Source organism: Lissotriton vulgaris, chromosome 12 (assembly GCF_964263255.1).
Source record: "Lissotriton vulgaris chromosome 12, aLisVul1.2, whole genome shotgun sequence".
Taxonomy (NCBI): domain Eukaryota; kingdom Metazoa; phylum Chordata; class Amphibia; order Caudata; family Salamandridae; genus Lissotriton; species Lissotriton vulgaris.
Genome location: NC_141700.1, coordinates 254,960,026 through 254,977,882, shown reverse-complemented (window position 1 = coordinate 254,977,882; position 17,857 = coordinate 254,960,026). Strand labels below are relative to the sequence as shown.

Sequence of the window (17,857 nt, the reverse complement as noted above, 5' to 3'; positions counted from 1 at the left end):
CCCCCCCCCCCCCCACTGAACACCGAACTGCCCCACTGGGAAAAACTCACTGTCTTCAACTACAACCCAATTGTTACCCGCTATAAACTTGGATGCAGCTCAATTTAAATTACGCACTAGACAAGAGCAATGTGCGGCCTACAAAAAAAGTAACATCCTGGAAAAAGCAAACACTTATAGGGAATGCAAAATTTAGCAAACCATGGGAAATGTAAGCAGGAACAACATGGTTACCTTAATGCTTTTACACTCACTATTCAGAAATCAGTGAGTGCTTTTGCCTGAAAAGTTAAGGACACGACTACAGGGCCCTGAATGGACCCATTTCAATGGCCATTGCTTATATCTGTACAAAACGTAAGCAGTATGGTAAAAAGACCACATCCCTGGACGCAGAGCCGCAGCACACATTTTGTTTTCCAATCCACACATTGCAGAACCTCCAGGATTGGTGCACTACTTCCAAGTCCAGGGAAAACAAAGACAAGAAAACAAAAATAGCGCTTCATTGGCAAACTCTGTAAAGGTGGCGCTAATGTGTTTGTGTGAAAAAAATCAGTTTTGCCAGTTTGCTACCACTCTGTCTTACTTTATTTAGTTATTTATCTATTTTTAGCCTTTGATTCCCAATGCTGTACTTTGGAATTAAAATGCAACATTTCCAGCAAAAGCGTCTCTTTTTTGGATCCATTTCACAGGGAAGCAAATAAAAGAAAGGAGAGGAAAGAGTGAGAACCCCGTCTTGAAGTCATTGTTTTCATGGGCGTCCGCAGGGGGGGCAAGGAGGGTCGCTCCAGGGGGGGGCAAGCGCCCCTCCTTGCCCCCCCCTGCGGACGCCATGGCGGGGAGTTGATGTTCCAGGCAGAGGCCTACTCCCCTTGCCCTCCACGCTAACACGCGACGCGTCACTGTCACTCCGGAGTCCTGCTTCCGCTCACCCCTACCCTTTACCAGGGGAGGATTTCTTACCCACACGGCTCTCCCATCGCAGGTGGGTACTTTCAAAGTGACACTTTATTGTATTCCAGACAAGGACACTTCCTCTGCCCTCTTCAGTGTCCCTGGTGAGTATGTTGTAAGAGTCCACACTGTCCCAGGGCATGGCTTTCTCTGTGCCCTTCACACTGGCACATGTGAGTTCTTCTTTTACTCCCTTCCATACTACCTAGTGGGTGGTACCTCTACCCCTGACTTCAACACTGTCCCAGCCAGGGATTTGTATCCCGTCCTTGACACTGTCCCGAGGGAATGCTTCTTCCACTGTCCTCCACTCTCCCTGGGGAGTACTTCAACTGCCCTCTGATATCCCAGGTCAGTACTTCTCCCACAGCCCGCCACGCTCTCCGAGGTAAGTACTGCTTCCATTCTCTACTTTGCCCCAGGTGAGAACTTCCTTCTCCGGATCTCCACACTGTCCCATACTAAGGATTGAGCACGTGCTTTGACACTGTCCCCTTCATGGTTTCTTCCTTCATCTGTCCCAGGCGGTACCCACCTTAAAAACCCTTTATGTGTAAAGGAACTAAAGCGCTTCCTCCTCGGCTGCGTCTGTGGCCATTTTGATTGCTGACTGTTGAAAGCAAGCCCTGCAGGGCCATTTCTCGCCCTACAGTAAACCCAGATCAGCTGTTGCTCTTTAGCCGCTAAGAAGTCATAGTTTGTTGTCTGCGTTTCATGTTTTGTGGCCTCTTTGTAATGTACCCTTTGATTTTCTTTCCTTGCAGGTCCTCTCGGGTAGCGTGGACTCTACACTGAATGAAGACGTTGTCTGCAGATTCGAGGCTTCCTGGTGACCACAAACCTTGCCACCTGGTGTGAGACCTCCGGAGCCCATTGCTCGATGGTGGGTTGCCCTGGTGCCTTCGAGCCTTCATCGGACCAGCATCCATCCTCTGGAATAATACTTGGATCTCATCTAAGAGTATGCAGCCTCCACTGAGCTGGGCTGCAGTCCTCCTGCATAGTAGAGGTGTGGCCCCTAGGATGGATGGGCAGCTGTACTGTTGATGCATATAGTGCCACTTCCACGTACATTCAGTGAGATCCTGCATTGTCTGGCCACATGTAGGAAGCTGCTGCTACTGAAAGTTTTCACCTCAGTTACGAAGGTCTCCCGTCCATTTCTGAAGCTCTGGTGTTAAGTAAGAGAGACCGGGTCTGGGGGAACCCGGACTCTTAGATGAGTCTGATATTACCTCTCTTTTAGTTCCCCACCATGAGCCAGGGCAACAGTGCCAGCCCCAGGATGTTGGACTCTCCGCAGCTGAAGGCCAACCTGCTTAACTTTGGGGGCTCACAGGCTGAGCACATGCACATCCCGGACTCCTTGTCGCCCTCTCCTGTCAGCATTGCATCCTCACCGGGACCCCATATGCCACTTCTAAGTGGGATAGTCCTGGATGGTGACTGGGAGAGCCGCGAAGAGCTTCGGCTGCGTGAGCTGGAGGAAGCTCGTGCCAGAGCAGCCCAGATGGAAAAGACCATGCGCTGGTGGTCTGACTGCACTGCAAACTGGCGGGAAAAGTGGAGCAAGGTACGGTCCGAGCGCAACAAGGCCCGTGACGAGGTACGTCAGCTGCGCCAGAAGTTGGAAACGTTGACCAAAGAGCTGACTGGCCTTAAGCGTGAGAAGCAGGAGACTGCCAATGAGAACGAGCAACTGAGGCAGGAGGTGGCTCGACTGCGTGGTGGCGAGAAGGAGTTGGATAATCGGGAGGCGTCGGAGAAGGAGACGGCGGCTTCTCCAGAACCAGAGCCAGTGCGGGACATCTGCTCTGAGAAGTTGAGCAAGAACAAGGTGAGGTACTGTAATGGAGTCTAATAAAAGCATACACAGGAGAGGAAAGCAGAAAGATAGTGGCCTTTGGGCTTAGAGCCCCAACATTTCCATAGGTCAGCTTTATTGCCGCTTATTGCTTACTATTTATTCATTGGCTTTCCTTCCTCTACTTCCCTCTCCTTGTGTTGTCCCTCCAATGGAACATAGCCTCCTGAATTTGTGAGTAGTACCCTTCCACTGCTCAATTCTATGGAACTATTTTGATTTAATAAGCACTCCATGAAAGTACATATGTTTCTAGCTTTTTCCTGTGTGCTTCTCCTTCCCCGCTCCTTAAATGTCCCCCATGCTCAGTGCTGTTCTCTCCCTCATACGCTTCCCCCATGATCTGTGTTGCTCTCTCGCTCTTGTGCTGCTCTTCAAATTCTTGGAAAGCATTTTCGTATTCTTCAAATTGTTCTCTTAACTTACCTATTTAAGTGCTGGCCATCATCTTAGATCAATAAACAAAATGACACGTCAATCTGTAGGTGCGCCCATGTGTGGACGTTTGGGCACATACTCCATAATGTATGCGTGCCTACAGAATGCTGCACATGGCAAGTGTCCATGCCAATGCTGCACACCATCTGCAAAAAGCTGTAAAGTGTATAGGTCTACAAGGCAAGACCAATTAGGATTGCCAATCCTCGTTCTGTAAAATGGTGTGCAAACTGTAGGTGTCCATATGGCTTCATGAAAGCTGCTTAAGAACAAATAACATGATATAGGAACACTACCTTAGCTTTTGCCATAAGGTCTAGAAAATTGCAAATATTGTGGACCTTGTTTATAATAATACCCTAAGACAGCCTTCATTTTTTTACATTTTTATTAACGGGACTCTTTGCAGAAAAAAACTATGATTAGAAGTTTTTTAAACTGTTTTGCATTTAGTAGGGTGAAATTGTTATCCGAAATACCCAGGACTGGATTGAACTGACCACATATAACCATTAAAGCTTTGTCCCATTCTTGGAGCTGTCAGAGGGAATTTATTTATAATTATTACCCCAGAGGCTAATCAGCGATGCCCAAAGGGACCAAGGTCCTTCAGATCCTTGAGCTTAAATGCAGGTGTCGAGATTGTGCGCAAAAACTTGTTTTTAAACACTCCCATTCCCAGGGACTCCGCACAGAGCGTTGTTCATCAATCTTTTTGAGTTCGATACAAAAGAGTTGGGTTTAGGTGGGTAGATTGTGGGAAACTTCTCACTAGCACGTATCTCTCTGTGTTCGGGTGCAGAGAAAGCTGTGTTGCATTGTACCTGTGAGCCTGTCCTACGGGCATCTGGATTGTGGTAAGGTCTTGGAAATTGTCCATGTCTTAACTAAAAAATTGCTGGCAAACGTATGGGAATCCACACTTGGTTTCCTCTTTGTTTTTGTAAGCTATTGCCTGAGTCTGTTGCAGGGCTGAGCACAAAAGTGATTGAAGAGAATTATTGAATTGCCATAAATCTCAGGAAATTACTCTCTAAATATTCCATTGTATTGGGTTTTAACTCCTTTGTTCTTTTACAGATCGTGACCAGCTATGTGCGAAATTAAGTTGATCATTTTCTTAGCCTATGGTGGCATCCGACGGTTCTCTTCAATGAACACCCCGCTATGCTCTCCTGGGTACAAATTTAATCCATACTATAAATATTCCAGTTCAGATATTCTTATGCTTGCCACATCCTATTTCATTGCCTTCAATAATGTTAGGCCAGATAGTTGGACCAAGACTTTATCTCCCGGGTGAATCACTAGGAGGTCCAGACAGGCTCTTCAAAGAAGCAGCTCAGGGAGCATTGGCAACAATTGCCCCCATCTCTTCCCCCTCCTGTAAACCTCACACCTGCTGCTAGGCAGTCTTAAAGAGCAACCATATGGATGGCTGTCAGCAAATGTTGCAGTCCACCGGACCAAAGAGTGTCCCACAATGCAAATCACCGTTTTTCCTGAAGCTGGGATTTGAGCACAATCTACGAAAGAACATAACAATATTAATATGAAACAAATTTCACTTCTCTAATGCACCCCACCTGCATCTCACATAACGCTCACAATATCTAGAGCGCCACCTCCTAATGTCATCATTCTGAAGTCCTAATCTTGCTGCTTCCATAGCAGCTCCAGTAGTAAATGATTGGGTGACAAACTCTTGGCATCAAACCCAGATGAGTTAGAGGCTGTATTACAACTCCCAAAAGATTAGCAGCTGTAACCCTATTGCTAGCACGTAGCAAAATATTTTTTCCTCACCATAAGACCTCAAACCTAAATAACCTTGCCATAAAGCCATAGGACATCCTCCAGCCACCACAAACCCACCTCTCCAGTCCCCTTCGATCGTTTTTTTTATCTGCTAAGCCATATTTTTAATACAGGGTACCCCAAAACCACCTCATACCGCTTTACATCTGGCCTGTTCTTGAACCCAAACAAATCAGACACCGAAAAGCCCCAAAGAACATCCAAACCATGCAAAGAACGAAAACATTTGTTTCAAAACTATCATAAGAACAGAAAACCAAGACTTCAAGTAACTTTATTAACAAAGAAAACAATATTGGGTCCTTGAAATTCTCCTTTTCTCTGCAAACCTTGGTCCAACCCACCAGTACTCTCCTCACTAATTCCCCGTCTGCCGGACCATATTCCCAAAATAACTGGCCATAAAATGACAAACCTGCTAACTTCCCATTAATGGAGACCGCTGCCAACCCCCTGTCAATCAATTCTGGAACAAAACGCATCACATCCTGATCCAAACATCTCTTCCCACTGCCTCTCTGCCTCGCACTGTTTTCTCTGAGATATAGGATCGTCTAGTATTACTGGACACAGAATGCTCATCCTAACTCAAAATAATCATTCCCCAGGGAACAAATTGCTGGCGGAAAATCGGCCTTTCTCTCCTCCGTCTTAGGGGCCAACTGTCGGAACCTCTGCCACTGCAAACAAGATAAAGGGTCAGCTATGTCATGGCTCGTTCCAGGGAAAGGTAGTATCTTAAAAACAATATTGCAGTGTAAACCACTCCACATACACGTCCTCAAAAGCTTCAGCACCCTTAAATCTCTTGCCTTCTGTATGTTCATTGACTGTACCACTGCCCTATTATCCACTTTAAACAAGACTTACCTGTTCACCAGTTCCTTTGTGTAAACTTCCAGCACCTCCAGGTAAGGAAATAATTCAAGAAAAGCAATCCTCTTGCCCTGATTCAACCAGTGCTCCGGTCACTGCTCTGTGCAACATCTTTAATCCCAGAAAAGGCTAAAACCAGCAGCTCCTGCTGCATTTGAGAAAATCTGAACATGTCCATCAATTTCATCCTCCCCATAACAATGCTCACACCCTAGAAGTGCTCAAGGAAATGCTACCACACTCTTAACTCTTGCCTCTAAGACCAACATAGCCCCCACTCTGTGATGTGGTAGCACAGCTCCTGAAATGGCCAATCCTATACTCCAGCAGAAAGTCCTAGCAGCCCATGCCACTCCGCTAGGAAAATTAAGATTTCTCAAAGGAAGTTGAACCTTGTGCAACTCCAATTTCCATGTCTCACTCGCTTGATCGAATAAAATTTGCCTGCTCAAGTAAAGAAATGATCTCTCACTTTTTCAACTTGTAGTCGAGCCTCCATCTTAAGGTATCTAGTTGAATGGCCAAGAAAATCAAAACTGTGCTAGGGCTCACAGATTGTTTTCTGGGCCAGTGGCATCCCGAATTCCTCCACTACCAGTTTCTGCTCAATACCCTGGCACATTCATATGAACCTCCCTTGCCAACAAAAAAAACTAATATAGATAACGAGAAACTAACTTATATCCTGCCTTCTTCATTACCACCTATTAGAATTAAAGACCGAAGCACTCAAAAAGAGAGCAAGAAATCATGCAACCCACTGGTGTCCTTCTGTCCACATATAAAGCCCCTTTAAATTGCAGCCCTAGCAACTGGAAATCAACTGGAAATCAACTGGATGAACTTGCATTATGCGGAAAGCTGATTTAATGTTGCATGTTGCCAATTCTGCTCCAGTACCACAGTTTCTCACCAGCCAAATTGCATTATCCACTGTCATTGTTCACTGATGTCCCTTCAGTCCAAGATAGATGATGAATAAAACGATAATCCCTGGGTTTTTCTTAAGAGTCGCACTCAAAGGGTATGCTTTCAGATCAGGTAATAGCCAAATAAAAAATGGCCCTGCAGTCCTTCCTTAAAGGACTTATTTTCTCAATTTTTCTCTCACCACCAACAGGAGCTCTTCACCCGATTTCACATTTTCCTCTCAATGTTGTTTTCTAGGATCCTGATAACTTAGTCTAAAACCAAACTTAAAGCCCATTTGTAGTTTTTAGCGGTATCTTTATCTGGATACCCCCCCGGCCACCATAACATTCTTTCCAATCTAACTGAGGTCGGTGCCCTTGTGTAGAGGTTGACTCTTCTACCTCCTGCCCCTAAAAGACAACCTTTGTTTGCTCAATAGCTTCTGCCCAAAATTGTGTAAGTGGTTGCCTGCCCCCGCAGCCTGAACACTCATGCCTGTAATGGCATAATTGGTGGTAACAAGCCCTCCTGTTAAATCCCTAACAAGCACCCCCCCCCCCGGTATCATAGGTTGTTGTCTTTCAACATTTCCCGCCTGGGTAGAGTGGCCTAGAAAGCACTGGTAATGGAGTGGCAAACCACTTGCTGTGTGGGCGCTATCCACTGTTGCCATAACTTTGAATCCACTTCCCCCAAGAATTCACTGGGTTAATGCTCATGTGGGCCATGATCTCCTCATCATAGGACACAAAGCAACCCCCTCCCCAATCCATCTGCACCTTTCTTATTATACTAATGTATTAATGTCTTGATGGAGTTCACAATGCACGCTGGTGCAAATTAAAATCTTTGAATATCCAATTGCCATGCCAATTCCTAATCTTCCACCTTAAAACCTTCTTTTGCCTGAAACTCTCTATAATGTAGTTTAAAAACATCAACAAATTCCCCCTCCCAAATCTTTTTTTCTTACTCAATAAATGGGCCCTCAAATGCATTGTTAAATTCATGTCCGGCAGGGTAGTATCCTTGGCAATCTTAGTCACCACTTCCTCCTCCTTTTTGTCTGAATAAATTTCCCCGCCATCTTTATCTTTCAACTGGCCTTCTATAGGCGTGCTAACGTTACCAGACTTCACCATCCCCAAACTTGTCTCCTCGCTCTTAGCCTCCTGTGAACCCTTTTTCAATGTGATCATTACTCTCTGCAGAATTTCCAATAATACTATCGTCAACCCCTGCTAATTTCACACCATATTTTTTCCAATGGGGCCCCCACACCCATACTGACCACCACTTCCCCATACGTTGTTGTAATTGTCCTGTCTATCCGCCTTCCTTTCCCCACATTCTTCCTTCAGAAAAACTTCTCTTCGCAGCCCCAATCACTGGCTGAGGTGCCTTGTCCGCACTTGACTTCTGAAGCACAGCAGTCTTCTGACCCCCTGATAGAAATCACAATCCAAAGCCCACTGTATGCCTCCCAGCCACACCAACGGACCCCTTAAATTCAACAGTCTCACTTTCTTCTAGATCTTCACACTCATTTTCATAATCCAGCAATAGCATCCAACTCCCCGCTCCCACTCACACCCGGATGCTCACCATCGCCCACACTCCATCATACACTCTCTATTCTGTAGTGTTCCTCCTGGAAGGCTGAACCGGAAGATTGTGCTCCCTCATCAGAGTGGCTGTAAGTGGCCCCCTCTCTTCTGGCTGGTGTGTTTGAGCCGCAGAGAAGCCAGCCAGTGACTGCAGCATATTGCCAGCCTCATTTATTAGCATTGAGGAGGGGGGGGGGGCCTTCAGAACGCTCCTTCCTGGGAGGGTGTAGTGACCGGGTGTACCACAGGACAGGAGCTGGTTGTAGAATAATGTATTCATGTCTTATCTTAAACAGCACCAGGTACTGGTTTCAAATGCATTCCTTCTCAAAACTTAGAAAAACCAGTCTGACCGTGTTCTACAGGACACATAAACCCTGTAACAGATTACCACAACATCTTCGTTTTTTCGTATGGAATAACATACAATTGACAATAGGAATATGCATGCAATTTGCTAACAATGCCAGAGGAAACAAAATAACACTAACCAAAATACCCTTAAAAGGAAACTTAAGATCTACACTTAGTCATGCATAGAAACATTCTATTATCAGACAAACTATACACAGAATTTTCCTAACAACACCTTAAAGGTTTTCTGATGATTCTACTTGGACGAGATATATTATCTGCACCCAGAACCCCATTTCCAAATGGACCATCCTCCTCTCTTGCATCCACCACATCTGTTTTTGACTTTCACGACCCTCGATCACCTTCCACTTTAACCGAATGACCACTACCATTTGGGGAAAACAACTCTAAGGCACTGTGTGTTTGAGGAATTTCTTGTAAATTAGCATGTACCCCGAACCACTTCATCCCACCCCACCAACCCAATCAGTGATGTAAGGCATTAGTGAAGGCGCAACGAAACTAAAACACATAGAAAGAGCACCTCTCACTTTCCACAAACTCATTTCTTAATCACACAGCAGGAAGAAAAAATAAATGTCAGTCAATAACAGCATTGATATTGCCCTTCAATCTTTCTCAGCTATTTAAAAAATAGAATTTTTATCTTTGTGGTGCTTTTATCTGAAAATGTGTAGTCCCTTTGCTCGCAAGCATTTGTTTTCCTGACCCAGTTAGAGAGAACATTGGCTATTTTCCCAATACCACAACATCTCTTGGTCGACTCCCAGTTCAGACTTTGGAAAGGGGCTTGGAATTTAAGTGCATTCTCCTGGAGTCGGCCCACTGACATCTGCCTTCTGGTTTGCTAAGGATAACCCAGCTTCCTGCTGATACACTTATCTGCCCTTTAGTGAATCTACTGGAGTCCCTAGTGGTGTCCTGTCAATGTTTTTATGTGAAGGACGTCATAGGGTGTATGGTATGCCCTGTGACCAAAAGCTTGGATGAACATTCCTTTTCTTTCAGATAGGAGTGGCTAATGGAAAAAGTCAGGGAATGCCTTGGACTTCATTCTCTTTAAATCCACACCTCCACTGACTTGCCGTAGTCACTTTTGAGTCCCAGACATGTGCGCCTTCTGTCTCTGAAGACTGATAGACACCTGTACACCGGGAGGCAGACTTTCATTTTGGCTCAGACACCCAGCTGGGTAGACTCTTCAGCCCTGGCTATTGGCTCTTGGCTCTGCTTCTCCGAGGTGAACCCCATTAACCTGAATTCATGTGGTTGACCCCTTAGAGGAAGCCTCTTGAGTGGGCTGCAGCTCCACCACGTCTGCATGAACCTAACAAACTCGAAACAGACTTGTTGACTTTGGAAGCTATGTCTCCCCATTGGTTGGTTCTATCCTATCCTTAGTTTATCCCAGAGACTCGGTACTTAGTGGTAGGAAACCGGGACTTCCAGCGTGCTCTACTTGTCCTGGTTGCTATACGCTTCAGTGGTTGTTTGGAAGCTGCGTCTGACAGGGGGCTTGTGGTTAGCTAGCAGTGTTATACTACCTGTTACTCCTCGATAGCTTCTGGGTAGACCCCATCCAGCCTTTCCCTTCTGGGTTGATTTGTTTGCGGAGTTCTCAAATAGGTTGCCACCCCCACTTCTGGATGATCCCCTATGCATATATCCTGTTCGGTGGGAATCTGTGGCTTCGGTAAGTTGATCTTTTGCTTCTGGGTGTGCTCATAAAGGCCTGGAGCACCCAATGCTCACATTCAAACTCTACCCAAGGAGCCAAGTACAGACCATGGGATACCCTTACCCAATGGCCCAAAGGTGATAGCGTTCATATGCATGTTAAGTAGAGTCTTGGCCTAAATCTGCTTTGAGGCACTATCACAGAAAGTTACTGTTGCACCAACTGGACTCCAGCGGCCCTGCTATCGTCTTAATTGGGTTGCGTACATACATACTCAAAATCCAATCAAATCAAAAAGTACTTTATTCGTTTTTTTTTGTACAAAACCATAAAAGTTTACATAACATTAAAACTAGCAATCCAAGCTTGCAGAGAAAAATACACAAAACAAGTTACAGTTTATAAAATCCAACTATTCATATCGTTAAGTGTTCGGCTGTTGCTCAATCGGGAGGGGCAAAAGACACAGGGTTTTACTCTTAACAGTCTTACATATCCAAACATTTCCTATACTTCATACTAAATTTTAAAAAACCAGCCACATGAGGTATGCTTTCTGAGTTCAACATTTGTAAATAAAATAACGCAGGACGAGCTTGTGCGAAATTCATCCTTTTTAAAATAGGTTTAAGATAAAAAGCCCTGGGGAATTCATAGAATTTACAAAAGAACATGAAGTGAAGCAGGTCCTCTGGAGACAGGTTGTCGCAGCCACAGGGTGCTAACACCATCCCCTTGTGACACCCCCTAGGGACTGCCATTAAAAGGTGAAACAGGTGAAACCTAAACCCTATTAAAAGAAAGCGCTCATATGCTGGTAATGGCCAGAGTAAGTACTGCTCCTCAACAGGCGAGGTTATTAACATCAAATGGAGGTGCACGTTGGGCTTTAACAAGTCCCTGTCCTCTCTGTCCGATTTCTTGCGGATAATAAATGACTGTTTTAGAAGTGTGAGATCTTTCCTCAATATTCCTGACGGGTTTTCAAATAAGTCCGGTCGCCCCTCTATGCGGAAGTTATCTCTGAGATATCTAATCCAGGGTATTTTGGGCATGTGTTCGAGGCTCAGGGTTTCTTTTAGCAGGCTATGTGTTAGCCCAAGATGTTTGTTGAGCCAACACTGCATCCAGAACAAAAGGGGACGCAGTGACAAAGTGTCACTGATGAAAGGCATGCCAGTTTCTTCGTGCACTGATGTGTTCGGGGTCCCTGGGGGACGCACAGAAGTTGTTTTAAAAATTTATTTCAGCGACTTGGAGACCCTCGTGGTTGCTGTATCCGCATAGTTCGCTCCCATAGGTAGCTATCGCAGTGCTCTTAGAGCGGTAGACCTTTAGCATAGCCGCCACCGGTCTATTGCCCATTCTGGCTGCAAAGTCAAAGAGCGCAGCGTTAGCCCTGGCTACTTCTCCCCTTTTCCTGTTCATAAGTGCATACATACTCATTTGTTAATATGTTGCAGGACTTCAGAGGTCTCTTATGATGACAGACACTTTATAAAACACTAAAAATAAATTCTTCCAAACAATTCAGTCTTTTGTACATTGCTTTGCACTCGATTGGAGCACACTTCTGAACTTCCAAGTATGACACCAAAATTATTTCCGCATATACTACTCTGTATACCCACATTCTACCAGCCATACACAACAAACTGAGTAGGTTTTACGCAATCAACCGTAAGCACTTTTGGGGCTCATTCTGACAAAAGGATGTTACCTGGTGACAGGATACACTTTCTCCTTCCAATTATAGGTCATAATATTTGGCATATCTGCTTTTAATTACTTCTCTTAAATGTTAATGCTGCCTGTTGTGAGTTATTTGAAATCTAGTTGCCTATGCAGCCTTCCTAGAGCCTTTTTTAGCCCGACCTTTGATGTCTTGCCAGCCTCATTAAAACGCAGTGTACGCTAGGCCCGAGCCCTAAAAAAATAATGTATAAAAATACAAACAAGTATACATACCAAGAAAGGCTTTGGGTCAGCTCTCTTCGTCCATTGTTTGCCCAGGTATCAGTCACAATTTTCTTCCACCCACCTCAGCATGCAGCAGTGGGCACCTGCTCAGTCCACTGAAGTCATTAACCCTCTTGCATTGTGAGACGCTTCATTTGGCCTAATTGCATGTGCAGTATAAAAATAACTGCACGTGAGCGACAGGGCTGGTGGACCAGTACCTTACTTTCGCAATGCTTTTTTTTCCAATCCATTTTTCATCATTTTTTTTTGTAGTCATTGTGTGTTTACCATGTCACACTGCCTTCAAGTTAAATTAATTCTATACCAATAGTACATTTTCTCTGCACCAATAAAAATTCACATATTCTGTGATGTACATTAAAACGTAAGAGGTTTTGCGTACCGGCTCGAAGTATACTTTCCTGATAAGAAGCACTCGTACTTTTCTTTTAAAATTAATTCAATATTCATGTTGTTTAATTCTAAAATTGTATAATATGCAAAGGGCCCAGCACTCTTATGTGGCAAAATTTACATTTGACCTTCTTTGCTTATATTTTGCGGCATATGCCCACAAGAAAAGTGTTTTTTCCCTATTTTACCAGCTTGCCAAGGAAAGATCTATTGCCTTTACCAATGCTTATTAGGTTAAGGGTCTAGTGACAAGAGAATATCTACTTGCTGGGCACCGCCATGTATTTTTCTCAAGGCATCTTGATGCTACAGCGATTCAGTCCTTAGATGGTATTCTAGTTACTTTGACATAGAGCTTTGCCCCACGGCAAAAAAACAAGCATAAACATGGTCCAAAGACTGGCAGCCAGGTCAGGCCTATTGGCTTTGACATTGCATGTTCTTATTGCCTGCGACCCAGCTCTCTCTGCCTGGTCATTTAACTTTCATCATTAACTCTTATAACGTGAGCTACATTAAGTGCCTGTAACATCTGTAGTCAGCAGGGATGGCAGCTGCTGTTATGCAAAATTGAACATAAAGGGTGTCCTGAATACATCCATAATAACAAAACCGATTACAATCTTTCTTCAGAAAAATGTGTGTAACACTGAGGACCCTGGCCTCCATCCCAGTCGGAGCATCTCTGCCCTGGCCTTCATCCTTGTGAAGTTAATCAAATGGGTTTCGCTTGGTAGACCAATCCAAACACTTGTCATTTGGAGTGCTACCAATTGGAAACATATGCTGCAACAAGCACCACAAAAATACAAGTATTAATGTATTTCATTAATGATTGAACAACAAGGATTTCAGTTTAACGATTATTATCCCCCCCCCCTAACCTGCACAGTAATGTATACACAATAAAAAGCACACATTCACCCAGACTGATATCTTTGAGCTAAATAAGATATTTATTGTTACCCAACACAGTGGTGCTAATTTTTGAATCTCAGAAGGCTGAAGGTGGACGTGCCAGGATGTGAACTGGTGACCATGCGAACAAACACAGATCCCTGTAGTGGATGCTTTAGCTCGCTGAGCCATCAGACCTGGAGGTTGTCCCGCTGTAAATCTCTTGCCCCTCCTCCGACATCAACTGAGTATTCCAAACCTGAGTGTCAGCCAACCTATCCCTTTCTAAAGACTCGATCGACTCTGGGCCTTCACCAAGACCTCATCATTGCATCACAAAAAATTAGAGAAATTTGAGCAACTCATTTGCTGATTTCTGAAACCAAAGAGTCTCCCCCCAAAGAGCAATGATTGGGATGTGGGGGCAATGTCCCACCCAAAACATCAAAGTGTTTATGACCGTCATCAAAGCTTCGACAGCAGACTGCCCGTGCTATCTTGTAGTTCATTCAATGAGCATGTGAAGGCCTAAAGTCTTGCTGCTGGACTCTTGAGAGTACATGTACATTATCGCTTGTCCGACTGAATCAGTGCTGCAGTCTGTGCTGCATCTGGCCCACACATTGTTCATTGTAGGCACTTATGTGACCTCTCTGTCATCTCTCTGTGGTTAAGAGACTGTAAGACCAGCATTTACATCTGTCCCTCTTTTAAAGGAGTTGGGGGGGGAGGGTCTCTTCATTATTGCCTCGATCAAGCAAATCTATACATCATTCCCCTTGCAATCCAGTTTTTCTACTTTATTTTGTATAGATAAACAAGAACACTATTTTGTGAACCAGCAAACTCTCTGCCGCTGTGTCCTTGTAGAGTAAAAGTGGTCTATTAAATAGACTTTTGTGTAACTCAAGCATTACAGTCAACTGCTACATTTCTGGTGAAATTCAGCTTTTCTGTATGGAGGAGGACACGTGCGGTAGTATTCATCGAGGAGCTGTAGTGTACAGAGATCCAGATCACATCTTACAAATCATTTAAATATATACATCATTTGGATTCATAGTCGCCACGCATACGTTTTATGTTGTAGCCCAATGACAAGCCCATTCTGGACGAGATCCTTGAGGAAATCAGATGCCCACACGCATGAAAACATTTTTGACTCAAGCTACAGGTAAACCTGCCTGAAATTAAACGAGAAGCGGATCTGAAACTAAGCATGGAAGCATTGAGCTTCAGTCTACTACTTAAAGGCCACGATCGGAGGCAAGGTCTGTAGTTCATATTTACACGTATGATAGAACTAAACAATCATTGGCCGAACACTCTCTGATTATTTCCTAACTTCCTAAAAGGTGCCCTGCTCCATGCCCTTGCAGTTCCCACCTCTTGGGATGGGAATGTCCTTTGCATGGTATACAAGAGTTTACCCCGCCCTGAAGACCCGACTGCATTTGACTCTGGTATTGTGACTTTTATTTTGGCCCGGTCTTCACGTTCATCTCATGTGTGCGCCTAAGCCTGTCTCTGACAATGCGAGGTCTAGGAGCTGTGACATTGAGGGGCACACCAGGCATGCCTTCAAAGTGGGCAGTTGATTACTGTCTCTGTCCTGGGCGTAGTACACAAGACTGTGGTGGCAGCCTACCCTGCTTTGGATTGCTAGTGTGACCAGGCTTGTTTATCTGTGTCAGTGGGAGTGTGGCCTACTCACGCCTCATGTGTAAAGTTCTGTTCGTGTTCATCAGAACCAAACACGATGGAGTATGAATAGAGTTTCCAGTGGCACTGGAGAGTATTGTCTGGGTTCCTGTGGATGCAGGGTGAAGATCCAGACACAGAAGTGAGGAGGATGAAGACCAGGCTTCCTTTAGAAATTCCATGAAGATTTGTTTAGAAAGGGGTTGCTGATTAGTTCCTCCTGAATACTGCCATTGAGTAGGTGGCAGGAGTGAAGAGTGCAACTGCGGTTTCTGTGGCTCAAGATGAGGAAGTGTCTACGTCAGGCCTCCCCTTTGTCTGTCCCTGATTATTGCTTTAGAAAAGCTGATAAGATCTCACACTTCATGTGCCCATGCAGTGGGTGTTCCTGCTTAGAGACAGACCCAGTGCTACCTACAGTTAGAATCATCATTGTACACAAAAGCTCAGTCTGGAGAGCAGCCTGCGGAGGACAGTTGAAAGAGAACCAACCCAAACCAGTTCGGAAGTTTGAGACTCTAGATCCACATTCCCTGTCAAAATCCACAATCTCCACTCCCGCTGTTCCTGTATCATAGGACACCGCCCCACCACAGACCATGATGTGCACCATGCCCATGACCACACTGCACAGTCCCTCTGCACCTGCCAGCCTGGTTCAAGTGGGCACGCCAATCAAGAGTCCTTTCGAACACCAGCATAGTAGATCCCAACAACCATCTTCCTACTGACATTGCTTCTCACGGTCCAACAACTACTTCAACAGAATTCTGCGGCTGACCAGGTCACCAGTCATGCTGGTTAAATGAATGCAGTGTGGTCCACACAGGCCTGCAGAAGAAACTCATTAACACGTTACAGCATGTTCAAGGTCACGCTGTAAGGTTGGCAATCAACTTTGAAGTAACAGGACCGCATCCCACCCACCTTAATCTCTAGAAATAAATTGAACACGCTGTGCAATCATGCAGAACACGTTCACAACCAAGGATTTTAGATACAGGCAGAAGTGGGTTGTGCATTGCATTCCAATCAGGTTCGCGGAGCCAGATGAAGGTATATAGCCAAAAGTTGGGAACATTCTCCCCCCGCCATGTGAGTACTGCCAAACTTTCTGCACTTCCTTGTCCAACAGAAAACCGAACTGTTCAGTCAGCCACATAACTCACAGAAACAGTACTAAATAACACTGAATGGCCACAGCCCTGCTGTGTGGATTCAAGCTAAACTTTGCCCACAGAAGGCCAGAAATTACCCTTTTGCCGCCTCCAACACTAATGATTTTGAACCCAGAACGTTTCCCACCACCTCAATACGTAGCCATCTGACCACAACCCTTGGGGATCAGCCCCACTGTACACTAGAGGCCTTGAGGTCAGCCTTGGACTGGTGTGTAGCGTGAAGGACATCGCAACACTGGGGCGAGTTCATCTGCAGATTCCGTGTCTGGGAATTATCCATGTTGGGTCTCTTGAGCCTTGGTCTGAGGAAGCTAAACTGTGCGTCTATCCGAGGCATAAGAGCCCACACGGGGTGGCCACATCACGGCAAATTCCCAAAGGTGACTGCACCTTTGATGAGGTGCACGCGCCCTTTGGCTCCCAGCCTCCGTCTGCCCACATTCCCTCAGGCAGGCATTATATATTCATCCACACTTGCCCATGTTACATTCATTACCTTCTAGTTCACCTCTCTTGCTAGGGAACCTAATCTTCCTGTTCCAGAGACCCAGCCAGCCCTAGGACCCTGCTCCTGCAGCTCCAAAAGAGGCTGGCGAAGTTCACAACCACACACCCTGTGCGTCTGTGGCCTGCGATTGAAGGCATTTAACTCCGTCTATTCTCATGACAGACTTACCACTTCCGTCAAGACCTCCTTCTTCCATTATAGGTTAAACTACACACCCATGACACAAAGAAGAGGCAGGGAATGTGTCTGAAGTTGAGACAAGGTATCTTGCCAGAAGCTCATAGCTGGAGCTAATTCTGCAGTCGGCATGACGAGGTTTCCTGGATTAACTCCACACAGCTGAGACTGGTTTCCTATTTCCCAAGAAGAATTAAAAGTGCCTGTACTAAGGCATAATCACAGGAATTTATCATTACTGGGATCTGAATAAAAAACACAAATTAGCTTCTCCCTGGTTTCCGTATTCAGGTTTACACCATTGCTTGAGCTGGCGCGGTGGGTCAGTTGGTAAATGCACCTGTTCGTTGTGCTGCCTTTGTAACCCGCGGGTCACAGGTTTCAGTGTTGCTGAGCGTTTAGTAGTATTTGATTTCTTATTGTTTTAAACCAGTTAACTCATTGCATTTTAGCTTGACTCAGACCAGCTGAGAGAATGCTGAAGCT

At 45.1% G+C, this 17,857-nt stretch overlaps 1 protein-coding gene across 4 annotated transcripts in view; it reads left to right on the top strand.

Moving 5' to 3' along the window:
• CCDC102A (coiled-coil domain containing 102A) overlaps positions 1–17,857 on the top strand; it is a 360,110-nt gene that overhangs the window by 172,380 nt on the left and 169,873 nt on the right. For all 4 annotated transcript variants that reach the window (XM_086947789.1, XM_086947790.1, XM_086947788.1 and 1 more), the window contains exon 2: positions 1,725–2,797. In XM_086947789.1, coding sequence (XP_086803915.1) covers positions 2,216–2,797 — 582 coding nt within the window. In that variant the 5' untranslated portion in view covers positions 1,725–2,215. The remainder of the gene's footprint in view (positions 1–1,724; positions 2,798–17,857) is intronic.